Source organism: Emydura macquarii, unplaced genomic scaffold (assembly GCF_026122565.2).
Source record: "Emydura macquarii macquarii isolate MOO-44397 ecotype Brisbane River unplaced genomic scaffold, CSIRO-AGI_Emac_v2 contig_2924, whole genome shotgun sequence".
NCBI lineage: Eukaryota > Metazoa > Chordata > Testudines > Chelidae > Emydura > Emydura macquarii.
The window spans coordinates 4,341,251-4,365,283 of NW_027133061.1; the positions used below are offsets into that span (position 1 = coordinate 4,341,251).

A 24,033-nucleotide genomic window follows, 5' to 3' on the forward strand; every position below is an offset into this window, starting at 1 on the left:
GTGCTGTGACACTTGTAGTCTTATGTCTGATTTTGTAAGTTTTAAGTGAGGTGAAACTTGGGGGAAGAAAGACAAATCACACTCCTTAAAAGAGTACAGTAGTCTGGAAAGATTGAGAGCCACTGTTAAGATATAAACAGATATTACCTCCAAAGAGTTAAAATACCAGGTCATTCAGTTAAATAAATAGATGGTCTGACACATTTACACTTTCACAAATAATTCTGCGTGTGGCTGGTCTTTGAGTCTTACAGCTCTTACCATTCACTGGTCTATCTAACAAGATGTCCTGCTAACATCAATTTTTCAAAGGGACTTGAAGCCCTTGAAGGAGAACCTCACCAATAGTGATTAAAGTGAAGGAACTAAAATCATTTGAAATTAGGATGGTGAATTTTAAGAGTTCTGTAATCAAAACGCCTCATTACTCATCAGAGCAGTAGGAGACACAGCAGGACACAACTTGGCATGAACTTCATACAAAAAACTGCCAACAGCGCACAGGCTCTCAAGACATTGTACAAGCAATTAGAGATTAAATGCCTCCACTTTTTTGGGATCCCAGCTCATGTGCCTATCGAGCAAATACAAGGATAGCAAAGAAAGCAGCTACGTGTAGCTAAAATAGTGACTGGTCTGCTTAAACTGGGCCATCTGTTTGTAATAATCATTCAAGACTATTAAGTTTCATTTAAATGGGATGCATTTGCCAGCATCTATTATGTAAACAACGTTTAAGAATGGAGAGGTTGCCGAATAAAGATGAAATGCAGTGAATGTATTTATTCAGTAGAGTATAAACACATATTTATGCTTTTCAGGCTTAATTTTTTTTTTATGACTAGACAACAGGCTGTCCCCACTTAACCTACTGTAGTCAATAAATGGCAGTTAGGGGCCAAACTCTGCTAAAGTTGCATTGATTTTGTGGAGGGTTGCACAGGTATAAGTGAGGGCAGAATCAGCTCTAAGTGTTAACTACATGTAAACCCATTTCATTACTATCCCATCTCTGGCTTTTTTCCAGACACACTGAGCTACTGAGCTCCTTCCCAGCAGGGGATTTATGTACAAATTAAATCAAATCAGGAATTGGTCCTGTCTCAAACAAAAAACTTCCTCATCAGCTTCACTTTTTTTGCAGAGTTCAGAGGAGCAAGGGAATTAATTTAGGATAGTATGCACTTTTCTATTAAATTCACAAGAGTTAAATACTTCTCCATAATAAAAACACATGTTTATAAATCCATTTCCCTGGTTTTATTAAATGTTCCACTTATGTACATTTTAAAGATGAACCATTTACAGGTCTGCACATGCTGCCTCCTGCTTTCCTTGGGTAATAGGGAAGGTTCTCAAAAACCTCTATGGAAACAGAAAGGTGCAGGTGCTTCTGATTTTTGTATGCCAAAATGCTTTCGGTTTATACCATAATACATACAGTTAAAAAACCCTCAAACATGCAAATTGTAGAAAAATTTAAGCTGGCAGTGAAAAATAAAAACAAACGTCTTCCTTTTGTGCACATCACAGTTTGTTTCATTAGATCAGATTTTCTAATTCTAAGGAACGTAGTGTCTGATGCCACTAGTTAAAGCAGGTTTATCAATTAGTAGTAGTTTAAAAAGGTCAGCGTTTAATGGTCCATACAGCTTTAGCTCCCATCTATTGTACAGGAAGATCAAGACAGGCTTGTCTTGTTTCTTCTGTCATGTACCCTCTGTCAGTAATTCTTTGGAGCAAGGTGGGTGGGTGTCAGATGGTTTCCTGGGTGGAGAAATGAAACCATCACACACAGCGTCCTCCTGTTCTCATGAAGTCTACTTAAAAATAAGAGGCTGGCTTTAACACTGCACCTAACTCCCTAACTGTGGATATCAGTTCAACCCCAGTTCAAATACTAATGGCTCCTAAGAACCGCTGCTGGCATTGAACAGGCAAAATTCTATCGCTTGTGTTTTACGCCGCGTCAAAATTCACAAGCAAAATAATTGCTCTCTTTTTCTTTTTAAAAAAAGAAACAAAAACCCAAATCTTAATGGCCAATAATAGAAGGTTTCACACATTAAAGCAATAATCCATATCTAAAATTACCACAGAAACCTAAATCTCTGGGTCAAGTGTTAAAAAAAAAATAAAAATAAAAATAAAAAACTGTGTTAAGACAACCAAAAAATTTATATACTGGTTCATTAGCTACATTTTTTTTCCGTTCTTTAGAAATGGTCACATTGACGATGTAGTATAATTGAAAACATTTTTGCACAATAAAACAGAAAACTATGATACAGTGAGGTAAAGAAAACGCAAAAATATTCACCCACAATATATCTTCAGAAAATACCAACACAGTGATTTCTTTTTTTTTTTTTTAAAAAAGCACAAAACTTATAAATGAACAGCATAAATGGCTATTAATCTGAGTGATCACCTACGAATTTCCTAAACCCACAAATCCACAGGGAAGTGTAATGGTCTCAATCCAACATTTATTTAAAAAATAACCCTTTCTGGATCATGATTCTCAGGATTAGTACTCAGATTTCCATCAGATCCAAATCAGCATCTTCAAAGCCATAGAAGGATTCAGTCTCACTTTCCCCTTCAAAGAGCTGGTGGAGGATTTCTGGGTCTGCAGATTCTTCGGCGTGGGTCCCATCCTGGAATCCAATCTCTTCGTCCTGCAGCTCATCGCTCAGCTTCAGCTGCTCCTCCAGAGAGGCAATCAGCTCCTCCTGCATGTCAGCGTTGCGTGTGGGAGAGTTGGCTGTGCCATCGGGGCCAGGCAGCACGCTAGCCACCAGGAAAGACTGCTGCACGAGTTCAGGACAGTCGCCAATGACTTCCAGAACTTCCGCCAGCCAACATAAAACCAGCTGGAGGAGAATGTCCGAATCGCATGTGGAGTCCGCCATTTCCTTGGCTTGCTCTTTCCACTTTTTATGTAAGAAGTTTTTCACAGTCCTTTTTATGCACACGTCCAGGGGTTGGATTTTGGAACTGCAGCCAGCAGGGACTACAGCTGGCAGAGTGCTGGACGCATTCAGTAAGGAAAGTACTTCTTCAGACAGATGTGTTCGGTGGCAATCCAGCACCAGCATGCCCTTGCTATTCTGGCACTCTGTGTGCTTCTGCCACACTCTAGAAGACCACAGTTCCATGATTTCATCATCGCTGTACCCATTCTCCTTTGCTTCCAATATAATAGACTCCGGCACATTGGCAGGCTGCTCTACATGACCTCTGTAGAACACTAGCGTTGGCAGAATGCTGCCATCAGCTAAGATAGCGAGGACAACATCGCACCAGGGCTCCCCAGTCCCCACTGTCTGCAACGCATTTTCTTTCCTGTCGTCACTGCTGAGTACCTCCATGTCAAGGAAAAGGGAGATCTCGTCAATGGCTGCGATCATGGAGAGCGGCAGGTCCTGGGTGTGGATCTGCCGCTGCACAAACTCAATGAAGCAGCTGGCATTTTCGTCTACATCTTTGGGGAGAGGGTGAGCCACCGCTCTGCGGGTATGTGTGCTGAGGTGGTGCCTGAGCATGAACCTCACTGCCCATTCATAAGAGATCTTGAAGCCTCCCTCGAGGGATCGACCAATCTTGGTTGCCTTCTGGAAGAGAGTCTCCTCATTCACAGGCAGCTGCTGCTCTCTTTGTGTGAGGACCCACTCTGCTAGCTTTTCTTCGGCCTCCAAGCTGAGGTACTTGCCCTCTGACAAAGATGCTAAGTTCTCTTCTTGGAAAGCTTGAAACCTCCGCAGCCAGCGCCTGATACGCCTCTGAGGATTCCTGAAGTGCTCTGCTGCCTGTTCAGTGTTACAGCACAAAGCAAACAGTACAACACGAAGCTTTTTCACGGACAGTTGTTCCTTTTTGCTTACAGGTTCAGGCTCTTTTGCTGGCTGTTCTTCCTCTTGATCATCAATATTTAAGCACTCTTCCTCCTGACTAACTGCAGGTCTCTTATACACCTCTGGCACTGCTTCAGGCTCCAACTCATCCTTCTCAGATAACAGAGGCTTTGTTTTCACAGTAGCAGCTTTACTTGGGGGATAGGTGGAGTATATATTCTTCATGCTTCTGTCATGGGGTTGGCTGTGCCTTGAAAGGAGAGAAGAACACAAAGAACCAGCTTAAAACAAGAAAAACAAAAGAAGGGAACAAAATAAATTAGAACAGAGTCTGGCAGATGAGAGTTGTCAAAACAGTTTACCTTGAATGTGAAATCCAAGTGGGCCCTGAAAAAGGAAATATTTGAAGGTCAGTTTGCAAACAGAAAGTGAAACGTCAAGACATACAATGAAAAATGTCATTTTATAGGATGATCTTGTACCTCTACAGCACCTGTCATCCTGAAGGATCCGACACAATTTACAAACACTGTATGTATAATTTCACACTCACAGAGGAATCACTGCATCCAACACTGAAATGCAGCTACCCCTGAATTGATGCACAGCAGCTCCCTAACAATGCCTAGCAACACTAGATGATGACCATTAAAACCAACAGAGAAATACTGTATTCACAGTCACAAGAAGGAATTTAGTTAGGCAGGATATAATCCAATAAATTGGAATTTGCCCAGATCATTAGAGGTAATGCCTTCTTTTAGCAAAATACAACAAGCGTTGCACATTTTAAGCCCCATCCAAAACTGCAATTTCAGTAGCAGCACAATGCCTCTTAGCCTCAAGCTGGTTCACTAATGTCTCAGAGGAAGAGTAACTTACTGACACCATTCATGCAGCCCCTGGATGACTCCCACAGCCTATAACAATATAGCTGTAACTATAATCAAAAAAAGGAAAGGAGACACTAAACCGACCGCTTCAACCTCCAGAATAGACATTCTCATTCTGTAATGAAGGGCCCACATTAAACATCTATCTACACATTCTATGACCTGGATTACACAGGAGGTCAGACTAGCGGATCACAATGGTCCCTTCTGGCCTTGTAATCTATTAATCTACTCCATGTTTTACATATAAACAGCATGGAAAGCGGGAGAAATACTAGACCAAATTAATCACAAATAGATACACCAGGGAAGCATTTGGCCCATGGTTTATATAAATAATTGCATTATGCCCAATATTAATATTACATTACAGTGTAATGTAAAATTTCTGCTTCACCTCAAACTCTTACCTCGGAAAATAATGTTACTGAACTCATGTGATGGGTTGAAGACCAGATGCTTGGCCATGGCATCACCTTCGTATGTTACAAAAAGACAGGAGGAACAGGCCAACTCTACCCCACTAAGAGGAGGAAAAGAAAAGTGTGTAATAACACCAGCATCACAACAAATATATGCATTTCATATAAAGCAACAACTATTAATAAACAGATAAGGAACATGCTCAAGGAGGCTAGAGAGGCTACAAAAACAGAAAGCCTAATAATAATGGGGGATTTCAACTATCTACATATTAACTGGGTACATGTCACTTCAGGAAAGGATGCAGAGATAAAATTTCTAGACACCATTAATGACTGCTTCTTGGAGCAGCTAGTCCTGGAACCCACAAGGGGAGAGGCAATGCCTCATTTAGTCCTAAGAGAAGCACAGGAACTGGTCCAAGACATGAATATAGCTGAACCACTCAGCAATAGCAACCACAATGAAATTAAATGTAACATTCTTGGGGGGGGGAGGAGGATACCTCAGAAACTCACCACAGTAGCATTTAACTTCAAAAAGGGGAACTACACAAACATGAGGAGGCTAATTAAGTGGAAATTAAGAGAGTCACAAGAGTGAAATGTGTGCAAGCTTCATGGTTTTCTTTTTAAATCACCATAATAGAGGCTCAAACGAAATGTATTTCTCCCCCCCTCAAAAAGCCAAAAAACACCAAAAAAACCCCAGTGAGATGAACAGAAAAATCCCCCCAGGGTTAAGCAACAGAGTAAAAGAGGCAGTTAAAGACAAAAGAACATCTTTTAAAAACTGGAAATGAAATCCTAATGAGGAAAACAGATAGGAACATAAATTCTTGCAAGTCAAGTATAATTAGACAGATCAAAAAAGAATTTGAAGAACAACTTGCAAAAGATAAAAAATTTCTTTTGCTGTTAGTTTTTGTAAGTACATCAGAAGCAGGAAGCCTGCCACACAATCAGCAGGCCACTGGATGACTGAGGTACTAAAGGAGCACTCAAGGAAGACAAAGCCATTGAGGAGAAGCTAAATGAATTCTTTGCATCAGTTTTCACTGCAGGAGATGTGAGGGAGATACCTACATGTGAGCCATTTTTAAAAAAATGACAAATCTGAGGAACAGTCCCACACTGAGGTGTCAGTAAAGGAGGTTTTGGAAAAAATTGATCATTTAAACAGTAATAAGTCACCAGGACCAGATGGTGTTCGCCCACGAATTCTGAGGGAACTCAAATATCAAATTGTAGAACTACTAACTGTGATATGTAACCTATTGTTTAAATCAACCTCTGTGCCAGATGAGTGGTGGAGAGCTAATATGATGCCAATTTTTTTAAAAGGCTCCATGGGCGATCCTGGCAATTACAGGCCGGTAAGCCTAACTTCAGGGCCAGGCAAATTGATTAAAACTATAGTAAAGAAAAGGATTATCAGATACAGAGATGAACATATGTTGGGGAAGAGCCAACATTGCTTTTGTAAAGGAAAATCATGCTTTACCAATCTATTATAATTCTTGAGGGGGTCAACAAACGTGGACAAGGGTGATCTAGTGCTAGGACTTTCAGAAAGCCTTTGACAAGGTCCCTCATCAAAGGCTCTTAAGCAAAGTAAGCAGTCATGGGAAAAGAGGAAAGGTCCTCTCCTGGATCAGTAACTAGTTAAAAGACAGGAAATGAAGAGTAGGAATAACTGATCAGTTTTCACAGTGGAGAAAGGTAAATACCAGGGTTCCCCAAGGATCTGTATTGGGACCAATGCTGTTTAATTTATTCATAAATGATTAGGAAAAAAAGGTAAAACAGTGAGGTGGCAAAGTTTGCAGATGATACAAAAATTACTCAAAACAGTTAGGTCCAAAGCAGACTGTGAAGAGTTACAAAGGAATGTCACAAAACTGGGAGGGCAGGACAACAAAATGGCAGATGAAATTCAATGCTGATAAATGCAAAGTAATGCACATTGGCAAACATATTCCCAACCAGACATACAAAATGATGAGGTCTAAATTAACTTTTACCACACAAGAAAGATCTTGGAGTTATCGTGGATAGTTCTATGAAAACATCTAGTCAATGTGCAGCAGCAGTCAAAAAAGCTAAAGAATGTTGGGAGCCATCAGGAAAAGGATAGATAATAAGACTGAATTCAGGGTATGGAACAGCTTCTATATGAGGAGAGATTAAAAAGACTGGGACTGTTCAGCTTGGAAAAGAGACAATTGAGGGGAGATATTATAGAGGTTTAGAAAATGATCAGTGGTGTGCAGAAAGTGAGTAGGGAAGTGTTATTCATCCCTTCACAAAGCACAAGAGCCAGGGGTCACCCAATGAAATTAATAGGCACCAGGTTTAAAACAAACATAATTAAGTACTTCTTCATATAACGTAGTCAACCTGGGGAAGTCATTGCAAGGGGATGTTGTGAAGGCTAAAAAAGTATAACTGGGTTCAAAAAAGAACTAGGTAAGTTCCTAGAGGATAAGTCCATCGATGGCTATTAACCAAGAAAGCCAGGATGCAACCTCATGCTCTGGGTGTCCTAAACTTCTGTCTGCTAGAAGCGGGGACTGGATGACAGGGTGTGGATCACTCCATAAAGTGCCCTTTTCTGTTCACTCCTTCTGAAGCTTCTGACACTGGCCACTGTTGGAAGACAGGATACTGGGCTGGATGGACTATTGGTCTGGTCCAGTATGGCCATTCTTCTGTCCAAATTCTGCCTTCAACTGCATAGGTGCATTTCCCATCATGTGCCACATGAAGTTAGCTCACATTAAGTCGTCATTAGGAGTTGCAGGTAATCAATGGTAAAATATGATTCAATATCTTGTGTGCTGTTTAAACATTGTTTTTGCTATTACAGAAAAAATACTGGATCTTCTTGAGAAAGTGGATAATGAGAGAAGATGGCAGAGTTAGAAGATCAGAAAACTAAAGCACTTTAGATGGTCAGGAAATTAAAATAAGATGTTAATCAAGTTTTGCATTACCAGGCAGTATAGTTTTTAAATAAAGCCAAGTATTTTGGACTCTTCCGAGGAACGTGGTTGCTGTAAGATAAAAAAACAAAAACAAAAAAACATATTTACTAGAGGCTCAGGATTATTCTGCACATTAAAGTCAGAGAAAAAATCATGCAGAAAGCAGCACATTTATTCAGAGAATCCTGATCTTATTTTAAAACCACTCTGTTGTAAGGTTGCCTATCTTCCAAACAATGTTTCAGGGGAATGGGATTCCTATTCCTGATTAAACTGTTTGAGCCTGGCTCTGGGGGCAACTGTGTTACGTCCATCCACTGTTTTCTAAGGTCTGCAGGCTTGTATGTAAGTAGCATGATTCATTTTTTAATCATAAAATAATGGATTAGCTACATCTTTACAATTAACTATATACTGAAATCTATCTTAGAAAGAAGCAAGGCAGCAATATCCTTTCTCTGAAATCCATGTATCTCACCAATTTGCACTAGAGGGCAGTTACTAACACATTACTAAGTGAGCACTGTCATTCGCCACAGTCACTAATGCTTAATGCTTAAGAACTAGGAAAGGTTTTTAGTCTTGAGCAGGATCACCAAATCCTGATTCTGAATGGAAAGGGTAGCTGCAAAAGTTAGAGGGGATATTTCTAGGTGGCTGACAAATTAAAAGGCTTTGAGGTGTGTGCGTGGGTATCCCCTTATATGAACTGTAATCATATATGAGATTAATCCTCATCCAACATTTGCCCTCCACAGTTCTGTCATCTCCTTTTGGATAAGTATAAAGAAACCTATTGCCATCCTCTGTTTTGATACATACCACATGTATACTGCCCTAAAACCCATTTCTAGTGAACTGGAACTTACTGATGAGTGAAAGAGAATGACAATCTAAGGGGGGGTCCACTGTAGTAGAGAGGTTTGCTTTTCTAGAGAGTCCTTTTATACTTACTTGATCATGTGGTTGGCATAAGCTCTGGAGCAGCAAGTGCTATAACGACACAGTGAACAGTGGACGTAGGTAGGAAAGTGGTTTGGGAAATCTGGGATTTCAAAGCTGCACTCCAAGCATGTCTGCCTCCCCAGGACACTCCTGCAGATGAAAGGGGACATTCTCATCAGCGGCTGTACAGCTACCTCATGGAGTTACAATTCCTGTTACTACAAACCCTTTCAGACTGACAGACACTGAAGACAAAGCTAATCAGTAAATAGTGAAGACAGTCATTGACAGAGGCAAACTTCCAGAAAAAAATTGCAGTCAAAATAATCTTTGACCTATAACTTTAGCCCTAGTTATTTCAATTGCCTTAGGGTCAGGCTTTAGTTTCCCCATTTGTAGCAGTTCAGTAAGGAATCACTCTCTAATGCCATGTACTCAAATGCAGTGGACTGCTCTTGTGTCGTTAAAAAATAAAAATTGAAATGAGAGAGACAGAGAGAGAGAAGAAAGAATGTCTTTTGCAGTCCGCCCTAACCAGAAAAATTAAGGCTGCAGTGTGGGACCTCTAAGGAAGACAGAATTGGGGGGAGAGGAGACACAGAAACATAAGAGGATCCTCTGGGCTCTCTACATGGAAAAAACCCCAAAAGAGAAAATAAAAAAAACTGTTTTAATAATTTGACTTAATCCTGGTCTTGTGGAAAGCTGGCTTCTCCTGGCATGATAGTTCTTCCTGGCAGTGGACAAAACTGCCCAGTGCCGAGGAGTGGACTGCCATCAATGGTGGCATAACATAGCTAACTGCATTTTCTTTAACAACCTTTTAGTTTGAAACTTAGCAAGAAGTTCTGACATTTTCTTGACTGCTCTCTTCTGGATGTTCCTCTGGACAGGTGGGTACAGGAAGATGGGCTGAGGGTCCGTAGAAGTCGTCAGTGGAGTGGCTTCCTGCAAGGTGCCCTGTGACGCATCATTCGAAGATACTGGCACCGTCCGCGGCTGTCCTCTAGATGCCCTAATTGTAACCTGCAGCAAACAACAGATACAAGCTGTTCCTCAGCTTTCCATGTCTTAAGACACATGGTGTCCCAGTTCTGATCTCTGCTCCTCTTGCTCATCAGCTTTGCAATGCTCTGCTCAATTTAACATGGGAGTGGCAGAACAAATCACTCTGTTCCAAAAGGTGTAGATTTGAAGCGATGCACATTCTGCAAACTCCTATTTTATGGCATCTAGTAAAAGCTGGTAGAAAAATGTTGCTGGAATTTTTAGGAATGCATTGAACTGAAGCTGTAAATATAGTTATGAGGAACTGGAGGAGAAAGAATGAGGGCTGCTATCTAGCTTGGATTCCTTACCTTGGTTCCAGGTTTCAGTCCTTCTAGCTGTTTGGGCTTTCGGAAAGTTTTGTGGTGCTGCAGCTTGTGTTCAATTTTATCCTTGGCGAACAGGAATTGCAGCCGACACTTGTTACAGTGATAAACACTCTTCTTCTAAAGCAAAATAAACATGATATATATTTATTTTGGAAAGTGGAGGCAAAAAGGGGAGATTCTTGGGTGGTTTATTTAATTTATTTATTTAGTTAAAGAAACCAAAACCAATGGCTTCTCTCTCTTTTATTCCCTTGATCTCAAGTCCGGCCAAGTTTAGGTGGCATTTGAAAATGCTGTATTAAACAACAAAGACTGGTGGTCTTTGTTCAATTTCCAATGGGTAAAGGGTCCACATCACAAAATCACCTCTAACCCCGCAGTTGGCCCTTTTATCAACTGAGGCACCAACAACTGACAGGGTCAAGAAAACTGAAGTCTTCTTTGTCTCCTAGAAAGGGTTTTCTTCAGCTGAGGCACACTAGCAGAGCAGCACACTGAAGCTGCTTGCCCTGCCAATGCCACCTATGCTATACCTGTTCTATGGGTAAACTAAGAGCTTCCCGGCCTGTCAATCTGCTACAAGCACTAAATTTACATAATTTATAAATACACTTAGAACTCACAATTAAAAGAGGTCACCATTCTAGCCAATAGATATGGAAACAGAGCTTCTTAACAGCTGTAAAAAATATGGTCTATGAGATGGAATTTATCTTCTGGAGTCTGAACTTTTCACCCAGAAGAATAAAGAGCTGATAGCAGCCACCAACAATTTTTTTTAATTATCAGTTGAAACAAATACAGACAGGGAAAACACATGATTTCTCACACTGAATAGCCATTTGTGCTAATCTTAGCTGAGGTAAGAGGCAATCCCCGTTTAGTCCAATCTCTGTCCAGTTGTTCTGTGTATGTTATGAAGTGAGCACATCACCTGTTTCAGGCCACAATTCAGTTTTAAGCATGGGCTCAAATCCCACTGAAGTCTCTGTGAACAGTGAACCATTTTAACCAAAACTCTGCAAAGACTGTAAACCTAACTCAGGACTGGGGTTACCTGGTGCCTCATGAAATGCTGCTGGAAGGCATTGCCATTCTTGAAGACTTTCAGGCAATAAGGACAGAGCAGGTGCCGTGTGTCCTCGTGGATCATTCGGAAATGGCTATCCACTTCAGAATAAAGCGATGAACGATACTGACAGACCTGGAGATAGACGAATGCAAACAATTAACATGGAAGTAATCAAGAATTTTGATCACATCTATCACTACTGTATGGGTACCTTCACAGAAGCATGTAAGCACCTGCTAATTTACACCCGTTTTAAGTTGTCGAATCAACTAGAGCTTATCTGAAGTAAACAGGAAGGGAGACCTAACAGTGAGTGATCTCTCTCGTCAGATAAAAATAGGGCTAGACAGTTCTTATATGGCAACCATAACCATGATTGCTGAGCAGTAATGAGTTTTGAAAGGAAGTAAATCTTATGCAGTCTTCATTACTCAGAATACAGGGCCACAAGAAGAGAACAGTATCTTGAGGCATCCGGGGAAACATCAGGGTTTACTAGAGGATACCCATAAAAGAATAAAAATAAGCCATTTAGATTTTTCAAAGAGACTATCTACTCTTAAAACTAACATGGGCCGTAGTTCTGAGAAAAGACATCTCCTGAGAATTCTGTTCTTTCAGATGATTATAAAGTTAGCACTTAATGACACTATCCACCCAATATAAAAAGAAGGGAGGGAGTAACATTGCAGATTCTGCAACCAGGAATAACAGGTAGTTACTGAAAAGCAAGACATAGCATGCGACATAGGGCCTGAGTGAATTGTTCTATGTTGCACTGAAAGAGGTCATATTTTAGAAGTTTCTTATTCTCCTTCTCGCATTGGATAGGCAGCCCTGGGGCCCATTTGTGAACAGTGGCATCTTGAGAGTGGATGCAAGCACTGACTTCAGGCTTAGATAGCAACTAGGAACGTAGTAGGTGAGTGAGAGTCTTATCTTTCTCCTCTTGAGTGACAGCTTCTCTCTCCTGAAAAGGCATCCATATCTAGGCCCTCAGTACAAACGACTAGTGTCTGCTCCCTCAGCACTGACTCCAATGGGACTACACACCTACTTAAATGCTTTGCTGGAAAGTTCCAGACCTCCTGGACTTCACAGAAACAGTCTAGAGCACAAGATGTAAAATGTGTGCAATACCTGACAAACATAGGGCATTTCTCCAGGCTTGTGGGTATCCTTCATGTGCTGCAAGAACATTGGCTCACTCTCAAACGCCCATTCACAAATCTTGCACTTTGCTGTAACAAGGAAAAGCAAAACAACAGTTAAAACCCCCACAATGGCTGCAGTGAATGATTTTGACATCAGATCATATAATCCCTTTAAAAGAAGCAAAATATTAATGGTTCTCTCCTTTTGGATCTGGGGCATGTGATTTAAAAAAAAATCTATTCTCAGCATCTTCCAGAAGGCATCATCAATACCAACTCAGCAGGGAGTAAAACTCAGTTGATGAAGAGCATGGAAAAACTCCATTTCCTTTGCCTCAGGTCAATGCTGCGTTGTTTCCAACAGTACATTTTTGATCAGGTTAGTTTAAATGTCATCTGAAGTCTATTTGGCAACCCTATGTGAAATGAATTTGGAATGACACAATCAAGCTTCCAACGGACAAATGTCCTGTTGACATTTAGAACAGGCCAAAGAAAGAACATAAGGTTTGTGTGGAAACAACAGTCCATCATGCTTTGCAAATAAAATAAAACTAACTTTAAGGACTGGAATTTTACTAAGAATAACTTTTAGCATGTTTTAATATTGTGGTGACAGATATTTTAACTATATACTAACCACAAAATGTGTGCAAAATGTATAACAAATACCACTGTCCAAAGAAGAGTATAACACCTGTTGACTAGTCATCAGATGTTAAGACAGTTGAAAAGTTACAAGGGAACAGGGAACTCAGGAAAAAACTTAAGATAAGGAGAAGTATGGAAGTATGTACTAAAAGCAGGAAATAGATAAGCATTGGAATGATAAACAATGAATTGTAACAAGGATATAATTGCCCTAAAAATCATAAGGAAGTAAGCTCATCAGTAGACTGTTAGACACTACAGGGAAGGTCCTTCCACAGTTTGGGAAATGGTATGCCTCTTACGTGCTGTCTTTACTAACGGTTTGATTAATAAATCCAGTTAACGCTGATTTATCTGAGATTTGCAGTGTTGTATCCAAGGTTTGTTTTTATTAAACTAATCCAGACTTGAAAGAACATCTCTCACTAAACACATAATCGATTAAAAATTATACCAATTACTAGTTATTAACTGGTTATTGATCATTTAGAATAATCAATAATTGATTACTAATTTAACAGGCCACATAATAAAAAGCACAACATATTGGTGACATGTGCATTCTTATTAACAATCCCATCAGGGAAGCCCAGGACTGAGTCAGGCATAGTACCTGAACTCCTCTCTTACCCCAAGAAGTGACACTGGTGGGCACAGTGTGAGAAAGCACATCTTATGCGTATAAACTGAGACTTCAGACTGCTTTCACCAGCACTAGATTTGCTTTATTGTTTAAAAGAATAAATAATGAGACCCAATAAGAACTCCGTGGAGCTACCTTAACTCAGAATTTCAATCCTTTAGGAGGTTCATATCAGAACCTGAACATTATCTGATTATGATTGTTTCGGGTCTTTAAAATGTCCTTGACAATGAAATCACTTTGGCCTAATATTACAGTTTTGCAGGCATGCAAGAAAATGTAATTCTACATAACCCACATCACAAACTGCATCATGGTTTCTGCATGCATAGGCCTCTTTCTCCAAGGATTTGCACTGAAATCCTGAAAACAAACAAACAAAAAATCCACCACCACTTACTGGTTGATTCGTAGGGACTGTGAACATTCTCTAGGTGGCACTGCAGCTGGAAGGGAGTGGAAAACTGCCTGTAACAGTGCTGGCAGATCGTATGAACATCCACCTCCCCATTCTGCTGATCTAGTTCAACATGGTGCTTCATATGATTCATAAACCTGAAGGAGAGCAGAGTCTGTGAACATAAATCCAAGTACATTCACATCTGTATCATCAATCCTGGAAATGGTGTGAACCAGACACTTTTAGATCGATTATTTTGGCACTGCTTTCATTAATAGCAAAAACATTTTCTTTCAGATAGCTAACTAAGATCACTGCATTTCTGGTGTAGCATTAAGATACTCCCTTCTCACTCCCCCTACCAAAACCAGGCCTGACATGATGGCAAGTCTCCCTCCATCAAAGAGAGATGGACATGACATCCTCTTGATGCTGTTCCTTCAATGGGCAGTTAGAGAGCAGAGTCAAGTGTGCTATCCAGGAGCTGAATAAGCTGCTGTTGAAGCATTTCTGGGCCTCAGAGTGAGGAACAACTAAAATTCTCCATCTGCCACGATGAAGTGTATTAGCTCAAAGTCAAGTTTTAATACTAACTATTGTTGCAGTAAGACACAGGAGAGGCTTCTTGTGCATTGTACAATTCATTCTACAAACAGGAAATTACCTCTTCTCTTCAGCTTTCATATTCAAACTGGACTGGATAAAGCAGGGGAGAACATTCTACAGGGAACAATTCTTCACTGGTTTCTAGGGGCTGGACTACTGGTGAGCTAATAGAACTTTTAACTTCTGTAATTTCTGATTAAGACTCAAGATTCTGTTATTCTACCCCATGGGTTCCCACCACACAGTCCCGGGTGGTCTGCCAGCACAGCCATGAGTGGAGTTTGGAGGGGATATGGGGGGCATTGCAAAGCAGAGAGCAATGGAGTGGCAATTGATTGACATAGTAACTCACTTTGAGATGTGCAGATTCAAGCGTTACAAGGTATTGGTATAAGGGCATGTGGCATTCCTCTTACCGTATGTTGTTCTTTAGCCTCTTAGTGCAGTGTGGACACCGGAAGGATGTAGGAACCTTGGGAAAGTTCAGCAGCTGAGTCACTTTGCCACCATCCCTGCCATAGTAGAAATCATCTACCAACATGATGAGTTTGCTCTGTGACGAGTCACCTGCATTTTCACTTTGCTCTGGAGCTTTAGCAGGTGGGGACAATGCAGGGATAGGAGTGGAGGAGGGCGGTGAAGCAACAGTTGCAGTTTTTTCTGGAGATGGAGGCTTTGTAGACTGAATATTTGGTTCAGGCTCTAGGGATTTTCCTTTCTTGAGGAATTCAACCATTTCAGGGCAGCAGTACTTCAGGAAAAAGAAAAGCCACAATAATGATTAGACTGTATATAACAGTAACTATATCACTATACAAATCCCGTGATCTCATGAGAGCTGGGATAGGACCACCAAGCAACCCTCAGGAAGTGGTGATGTGGATGCTCTTCCCTCCAAGTCAGTACAGCTGGGTGAGACTGTACTAGGAAATGCAGTGTTACTGGAGAAACAATTATTTCTAACAATACATAAAACAAGGTCCTGCCTACTTGAAGTTAAAGATTCTGTGGCAGATTTTTCATTCTCCCACCCTCATCAGATGGTCCTACCCAAGCCCCTTCTGTGGGAAGGGAACACTGTTCTTTAGTATTGCCCTATAAAATCAACAGTAGTGACTAATGAATTCTTCATCTCAGAACAGTTACTTACACACATATGTCCTCTTAAAGCTTCAGTAACTCGAAACTGGGCATTGCATCTTGGGCAGACTTTCCGGCCACCGTCTTGTAAATCAAAGGTGGGGATAGGAGAAGAACTGACTGTAATAAAAAACCCCACAAAACTGGATAAGCCAGATCTGGAATCTGATACTACCACTACATTTCAATACAAACTTGGGCATGACTTTTGGCCCTACTGAAAGTGATTCATTTCAAGAGTAATAACGTTAACTGCTAACAGGACTTGGGATGAGAGGTACGAAAATATGCAGATTTATGCAAACTCTTGACAACCCATATGAAACACACAGTCATCATTCCCCAGAACACAGTCACTGGTGTCCAAAGAACTTCCTCATAAAAATCTTGCAGCTAAAAATCACCTTTTCCCACCACTCCGATCATGCTTCCCTCTCTTTGTATCCTTTCAGCGGCTTTCACTCCCCATCCACATCAAGTTCAAATTCCTTGTCATCACCTCCAAACATGGACAGACAAAATCTGGATGGCACAAAGGGTGGCTTAAAGCCATCTTTGGCCTCCCACCCACTGGGATGTGCCTCCTGTGCAGGAGAAGCAGCACAGAATCTGCCCCTTACATGTCTGTAAAAAGCTCTGTATGCCCTATGGCGATATGTAAATAATAGATGTTTAACATCAGAGGGATAAATACCAGGGAGGGAGAGGAACTATTTAAGTTCAGCACCAATGTGGACACAAGAACTAATGGATATAAACTGGGCATCAGGAAGTTTATAACTGAAATTAGACGAAGGTTTCTACCCATCAGAAGAATGAAGTTCTGGAACAGCCTTCCAAGGGGACCAGTGGGGGCAAAAAACCTAGCTGGCTTCACGACTGAACTTGGTAAGTTTAAGGAAAGGATGGTATGATGGGACAGCCTAATCTGGCAATTAACTGATCTTTGACTACTAGCGGTAAATATGTCCAATGGCCTGTGATGGGATGTTAAATAGGATGGGTTCTGAGTTACTAAAGAGAATTCTTTCCAGGTATCTGGCTGGTGAGTCTTGTCCACATGCTCAGGGTTTAGCTGATCGCCATGTTGGGGTTGGAAAGAAATCTTCCTCTAGGGCAGATTGGCATAGTCCTTACAGGTTTTCACCTTCCTCTGCAGCATGGGGCACAGGTCACTTGCTGGTGGATTCTCTGTACCTTGAAGTCTTTAAACTATTATTTTTGAGGACTTCAATAACACAGTCATAGGCTAGGGGTCTATCACAGGAGTGGGTGGGTGAGGTTCTGTGGCCTGCACTGTGCAGGAGGTCAGACTAGATGATCATAATGGTCCCTTCTGACCTTAAAATCTATGAGTCTGTTTTCCCTTTTCTATGTAATCTAACTAACATGCTTCAGAAATTGAGCGTTATGAACATCTTTAAACATCTCTGCTTTCATCAGAATCAAGAAGGCTGCTGCAGAACATACCTTTCAGTGATGATGATGACTCTGAAACACTGGATCTCTGGGAACTATGTGCAGGGCTGCTATTAGAAACCACAAGTGGACCAGGGCTCTGGCCTAATGAAGGGATGGTATTCAGTGTATTCACCAGCTTAGCAACCTCATTGCTGTTCTCTCCAGTTACTCCAGGTCTCTTCACAGTCACAAAGCTTGCGATGCTCACTGCCAACAAAAGGGACAGATGTACCAGATGTCTGATATACCAGGCAAGACCCCCATCTATCATGTCCTGCATCCTGATATATCAGATCAGACCACTGGTCTAACATGTTCCCCATCTTTTGCTATATCACATAAGCCCATTAGTCCAATCAGTCCTGGTATCCTGACTTTGACAGTGATCAATACCTGATTCACCAAAGTTGTACATCAAGGGTTGGGGGAGGAGAACATTTTCTGATCCCCTCCAGCTATCAGCTTATACCATGTAACACGAGATTTGTCCTGTGAATAACTATACATGTTATTGTTATAAAAATTATCCACACCCCTTTTCTGAATCTAGCTGTAGTATTTCATTCTGACCTCCTAACGGTAATAACACTCTCTGGACCTCTTGCTACATGAAGTAGTATTTTTATTTGTTCTAAACATTGTTTGCCATTATTTTTTAACAATCCCTCATTCTTGTATTATTGGACATCATAAAAAAGAAGGAATGATTAGTTTCCACTATGCTCTTCTTAATCTTAAACAGCTTCATATATAATCTTTCAAAACATATAAACAAACACTTTTCATTTCTTAGGTTTTTTCACCTGAGTATCTCAAAACATTTTATAAACATGAATTAGTTAATTCTCATAGCCATCTGGGATCTATGGAAGGATTAGCCCCATTTTACACATGGGTACACTGAGGCACACAGCAGTTAAGTGACTTGCCTATAGTCACAGTGTGTCAGTGACAGAGTCAGATATAGAACCCAGGACTCCCATTCCCATGCTCTAGCCACTAGGCCACATATTTGAAGATCAAATTATCAACACTTGAGTCCCATTAAGTTCCCATGGGAGGTCTTACCTAATTTGGGGTTAGTAGCTTGACTGGATTGCCCTGGCTGCTGCACAGTTAACTGTCCCAGTGTTGTTGGCTGCGTTGAAGTAGGAGTTGTGGAGGTGCTGGGAGTGGACTTACTTTGCTGTTGTGCCTGGGATTGTGGTACAGTGCTCCTGATGGTAAGCGTGGCCGGAATGACCGTAGTGAAAGTGTTGGTAGTGGGTCGGACCGGCATGGTCGTACCTGGTCTCACCTGGGCCATTTGAGAGAAAACCTGAGGAACTCCAACTGTTGGTTTAACAAACTGGGTACCTGGGGCTTCAAAAAGAACAGAAAACCTGGTTAGATCCTATGCCTCCCCTTGATATGTCAGATATCTAACTCCTTGTTTCCCAGCAGCGTGGAGCTCCCGCAACTCTCATTAACTTCAGTGGAGGTTGTGAATGCTCAGCACCTTTTAAAATAGTTTCACTTTCCAAGATGAGTGAAATGCAAAAGGAAACAACAGACAGTGAAAATAACATTTTCAAATTCTTCTTTTTAATAATTTTGGGTGGGATTTTCCTAAGTGCCACTGTTTTCAATGGGACTCATACTCCTAGTCACACAGATCCTAATCCTGCAAATTTACACATGTGCTTAACTTTACTACTGTGAGTGAGACTACTCACAGCAGGAAAGTGTTTGCAGGACCAGGAGCTTAGGTGCTTAATAAAAATCCCATTCTTCAAGGGCTACAGACAACACAGGTAAGGAAACAGATTTCAGATATATTTGTAGCTTATGTTTCTTTAGTTGGTTAAAAGCTGAACAACAGATTTCTACCACATGCTGGTGTAGTTTGTTTCAATGGATACACTGCTTACCTGGGACTAGGGTAATGGGTCTAACTGTTTGGCCTTGCTGTACGTTCAGAACAATTCCAACCTGATTCATTGTGTTTTGTACAGGCCGGACATTCCTTACTGGAAATCCCTGCATTTAAGAGGCAAAATTATCTTTAATATATTGATCCCAACAAACCCAAAACAGAGATAATCAGTGTACAGTTAACCAATCACAATGTGGAGTTCATTTCTGAATGGGCTTCCCAAATTACTTCTTTGTGGTTTGCTAGGTATGTTTAGAGTTGGATTATTCATGTTTAGGAGTGGAAGAGACAAATTCAGCAACCACCGCAAAACTAGTATTTGTCAGTATAAAGTCTTTGCATTGGTTTCAGTTGGCATTAGATCAGACTGATTTTCCACAGTCATAAGTCCAATTCCTCTTCCAGTAGAAATCTGCTCAAAAAGATCCTTGAACCCAAATCCCCTCCCACCTACCCCGAAAAGGCAGAGGTACATGAAGAATTTTCACATTGACAGCACTAGTCAGAGTAAGTCATATGAAGTGATAAGCATGACAAATTGATGTAAGTATTAGCTAAGGCAGGTTAGTCTTCCAAGCATTTTTATTCTGTTTTCCACAAGGTTTGTTGTTAAAATTAAACTAACAAATACAGCACTGACTCATCCAAGAGCCCAGGTTCTTCTGTGCCTGTCAGTGGACCAGCACTATCCCCCTGGATTGCCATAAGTACTGATAAAAAGGACTTCAGTATAAGTGCCAAGTATACCATTACAGAAGTACTTAGAAGTACAAGTATATTTTGGAAATCATACTTATGCATTTATAGGTTAAAGTACAAGTGCAAGTACTTTCAATGCCAGTATTCACTGTAATTGTCTGGCCAATGTATGGACAGCTACAGAAATAATATAAACATACAGTAGAAGAGAAAGAAAAAGAGCAACAATTAAATTTTATTTATATACACAAGTAAGAATGGAACAACAATGAAAAAACAGTTTAAAATGTAAATACATTTATAAATTCCCTTTTGATGATATCATTTTTATACATATTATGTACAAACAGCATCTCATTCCATGAAATGGGCATTTTCTTCAATAAACAGTATAATCCTGAATGTATCATCCTGAAGATGGTTCCTTCCTAGCAAAAGGATTTGTCCAGCACTATCGAATAATCTTTCCACTGGAGCAGAGACTGTCAGAGTGGTATTAAACTTGATAAAAACCTTAGCAACTGCTGGATATTTTTCCTGTTGATCTAATTCATGAGATGGATCACTAAGGAATTGCATACCAACAATTCTTAAGTCGGAGTCAGATGCAGATGTCCCTGATCATCAAAACTGTAGAAATTAGTGGCATCTTTGGATGTTGTTGCTTGATTGGTAGGCTCTGGTAGACTGTCACAATAAATCAGATCATGTAAAAAGAAATTTCTCTGCAATTTCTCTTTCAAACCTGATTCAGCAGCAACTTCAAAAATGGTTGTGTCACAGAAGCAATGACAAATGACTTTGTACTTTTGTTACTCCCAGCTGCATCAAAAGTCAGAAAAAGTTTGGACATATTTTATGTCCTTCCTTCAAATTATTTACCAAGCAAGAACTGTATTTTGGAGAAAATGAGTCAAATCTAGATTTTAGCATAAGCGTGGCAGGCAGAACCACACCATAGAAAGATTATGTTCTCCTCCCCTTAAGTTTGTCAAGTGCAGTCGCAACTGGGCACATCACCTCCAACAACTAATCTAGAAATTCCAGTTCTGTGTTGGAGAATTTTGGTAGCTAGAGAGACGCTCCATCACAATATGATCCCTATAAGCACGTTATAAATGTAGTGAAAGCCTTCGAACTCTGTATTCCATTGTGTAGAGGTAGGTTTGGGGATTTTTTTTCCCCCAAGTGCGTCATTCACAATCTCAGCACTCTTTGAATCCTGGTGTTCAGTGTTGCTCAGGGTAGAGCACTTTCAATACAAGCGTCTCTTCAGAAGTGTAGTGTGTGAGTTCTTGGCAAGAGCCCTAGAAGCGTCAGTAGTTGCTACCATGTTCAGAGTGTACGAAAAGCAGGTCATATGTGGAGACAAGTAAAATATACAGGAACAGTCAGCAGTATCGCTTGACAAAACTTCATCAATACTCACATTGCTACATCTATCACAATATGACGTGTCCACTTGTTTACTAGCATCCTCTTCCACTTCCTTATCAGCATCATCCTCCAGCACTCAGGTCCTGAAAACAGCTTGAAGGCTTTAGCAAAATTGCTATCATTGTCTTTGACCACGTGTTATTTTTGCTGAATCCAGATCAAAGAGTGTGTGGATCTGAGTCAATAGAGAAATTATCTTATTGTATGAATGTCTTCCAACAAAGTGTTGGAAGCCTAAGACTGCAGACTCTTTTAGATTAGTAGAGTCAATCCAGCAACAGGTAATATTCATGTAGCTTCTCTCTCTGATGTGTCCACATATCTGCAGTTGTACAAACATAAGGTACAGATGCCAATTTGTTTTTATTCTTTCAAGGACCAAGTTGTATTGTACCACTAGTTTTTCTTTTTTTTGGTTCATGTGACAGCAACCTTGTGAATAATTCCATTAAGTAAAGTGCGAAAGCCACTCCCTTCAGCATTCGACAGAGTCAGCATATCACTAGTAATAAAACTGAGAATTAGCTCATTTATTTTTTCTTTGGACACTGGTCCATCACAGAGTCACTGCTGCAGAAAAGTATCCAAACAGGGGATCTTTTACTTTGGGTTTCCTCAGACGCTGTGAACAAGTCATCTCAACAGTTCGCTTGCATTCAATATCCTTCCTCTTTTGCATATATTTTCAAATATTCTTCCTCCAGGGCTTCTCTAAAAAAATTTAAAAAAAAACAAACTATTTTATTTAGAGCTACTATGTATATATTAATTTTTAATTATTATTCTGCTCAAATACAAAAGGAAAAACAAATGCTAAGTCGCGTATAAAACATACCATAAATACTGCTTGGGGTCTGTGTTTTACAACAAGCTGAATTACAGTAAATATGGTATTTATGGCCTTGTAAGTCACAATGTCAGGAAACACATCAAAACAGCAATTGAAGAAATAATAAAAATGTCCAAGTGAGGGGGAAATATAGTGAGCAAAAATGAACCATATTTAATTAATAATACACAATTATTTACCTGCATGTTTGGTGAAATTTGATGGCATCTTAGGTTATCTGTGAATTGTCTTCCTTTTTGGTTTGCACAAATTACAAACTGCTTCAATAAAGTTCCCATCATCTTCAACAACATCTGAGAAGTAAGTTCTCACTACAATCAGCAACACTTAATTTTCAAACTCTATTATTGACTGAAGAGGTATTTGCAGATTAAAGAAGACCAAGAAACTATTTAAAATTCAACAGGAAATGAAACAGGAAGTACAATCAATGATACAACAATTGGCAGTGGTGACAGAAGTGACAAAACAATAGCTTAGGCCCCAATTTCCCAATAGCCCCTTCAGCACTGAAGTGTGCCCAATGGCAGGTAGGCATTTCCTATCCTACCCTGCAGGGTACGCAGCTATTGGGCTTGTTCTCTCAATGCAGGACACTGAGAGGTATGTGTCTGCCGGCTCTATCCCCTCCCGTACACTGACTCACCCCTCCACAGCCTGGTCCAGACAGCGACCAGTTGCAATCACCAATCAGAAATGAAGAGGGCAGGGCCTCCACCCTCCCTGGCTGGTAGAACAACAGGATTAGCAAAAAAAAACCCCTGGCAGCTGGAACTAAGGGCTTGAAGCACCCAATCCAAGAGAGTTGATTCTGGGGTCCAACCAGAATCCAGGACAGTTTGAAAAAGTACTTACAGATAAAAAAAGTTACTTATGATTTAGGTACCTTCAAACAGTACTTAAATACAAGCACTAAGTACAGAATACATAAAAGTATTTAAGTACAATTATGTAGCATGCCTCAAAATACGTAAGTGTACTTAAGTATATGGAAACAGAAAACTTACCTGTGTTGTTATGAAGATAGGTTGGCTGCTCACTGGTGAATTAGTAACATGGTTGGCATTCTGCATGACCTGCACAGGTCGTAACACTGGCTGTGTTACCATTGTGCCCAGCCCAGAGGTTGGGTTCTGGGTAAGGATTAATGGCTGTCCACCTTGCTGAACAAGAGGGTTGCCAGCTGGAAGAAATAAAACAAGTAGTAGTTATCAGATAAAATCTGTTTATTTTACACACACTAATTTTTCTCCACTGATTCCTCAGTGACTAGTTTTAGCCTCCACAATTTGAATTAGTTACATTGAATACATTTTAAAATACATTATCCAAAATACCCATCCCTCCCATGTATCATATTACTAGTTTATACATCTGAGATTTTCAAAACTGTCCAGGGAATTGGGCATCCAAATCCCCCAGGCAGTTTTGAAAAATCTCAAAGATGGATTTCTCCTGCCTCCCAGCACAGCTGTTGGACACTGCTGCGGCAGCATAAAGAGACTAAAAGAGTCTCTTAGCTGAC

The 24,033-nt window shown here is 40.4% G+C and overlaps 1 protein-coding gene across 4 annotated transcripts in view; it reads right to left on the bottom strand.

Moving 5' to 3' along the window:
* Positions 1–108: 108 nt before the first annotated feature.
* POGZ (pogo transposable element derived with ZNF domain) overlaps positions 109–24,033 on the bottom strand; it is a 49,897-nt gene continuing 25,972 nt past the window's right edge. For 3 of the 4 annotated variants that reach the window (XM_067569648.1, XM_067569647.1, XM_067569650.1), the window contains 16 exons: positions 23,516–23,691; positions 19,518–19,626; positions 18,676–18,969; positions 17,617–17,814; positions 16,157–16,266; positions 15,423–15,757; positions 14,401–14,555; positions 12,693–12,793; positions 11,538–11,684; positions 10,463–10,597; positions 9,958–10,130; positions 9,114–9,254; positions 8,169–8,228; positions 5,161–5,273; positions 4,220–4,244; positions 109–4,107 (listed from right to left, as the gene is read on the bottom strand). In XM_067569648.1, coding sequence (XP_067425749.1) covers positions 2,538–4,107; positions 4,220–4,244; positions 5,161–5,273; positions 8,169–8,228; positions 9,114–9,254; positions 9,958–10,130; positions 10,463–10,597; positions 11,538–11,684; positions 12,693–12,793; positions 14,401–14,555; positions 15,423–15,757; positions 16,157–16,266; positions 17,617–17,814; positions 18,676–18,969; positions 19,518–19,626; positions 23,516–23,691 — 3,842 coding nt within the window. In that variant the 3' untranslated portion in view covers positions 109–2,537. The remainder of the gene's footprint in view (positions 4,108–4,219; positions 4,245–5,160; positions 5,274–8,168; positions 8,229–9,113; positions 9,255–9,957; positions 10,131–10,462; positions 10,598–11,537; positions 11,685–12,692; positions 12,794–14,400; positions 14,556–15,422; positions 15,758–16,156; positions 16,267–17,616; positions 17,815–18,675; positions 18,970–19,517; positions 19,627–23,515; positions 23,692–24,033) is intronic. The other variant, XM_067569649.1, reaches the window with a different exon arrangement.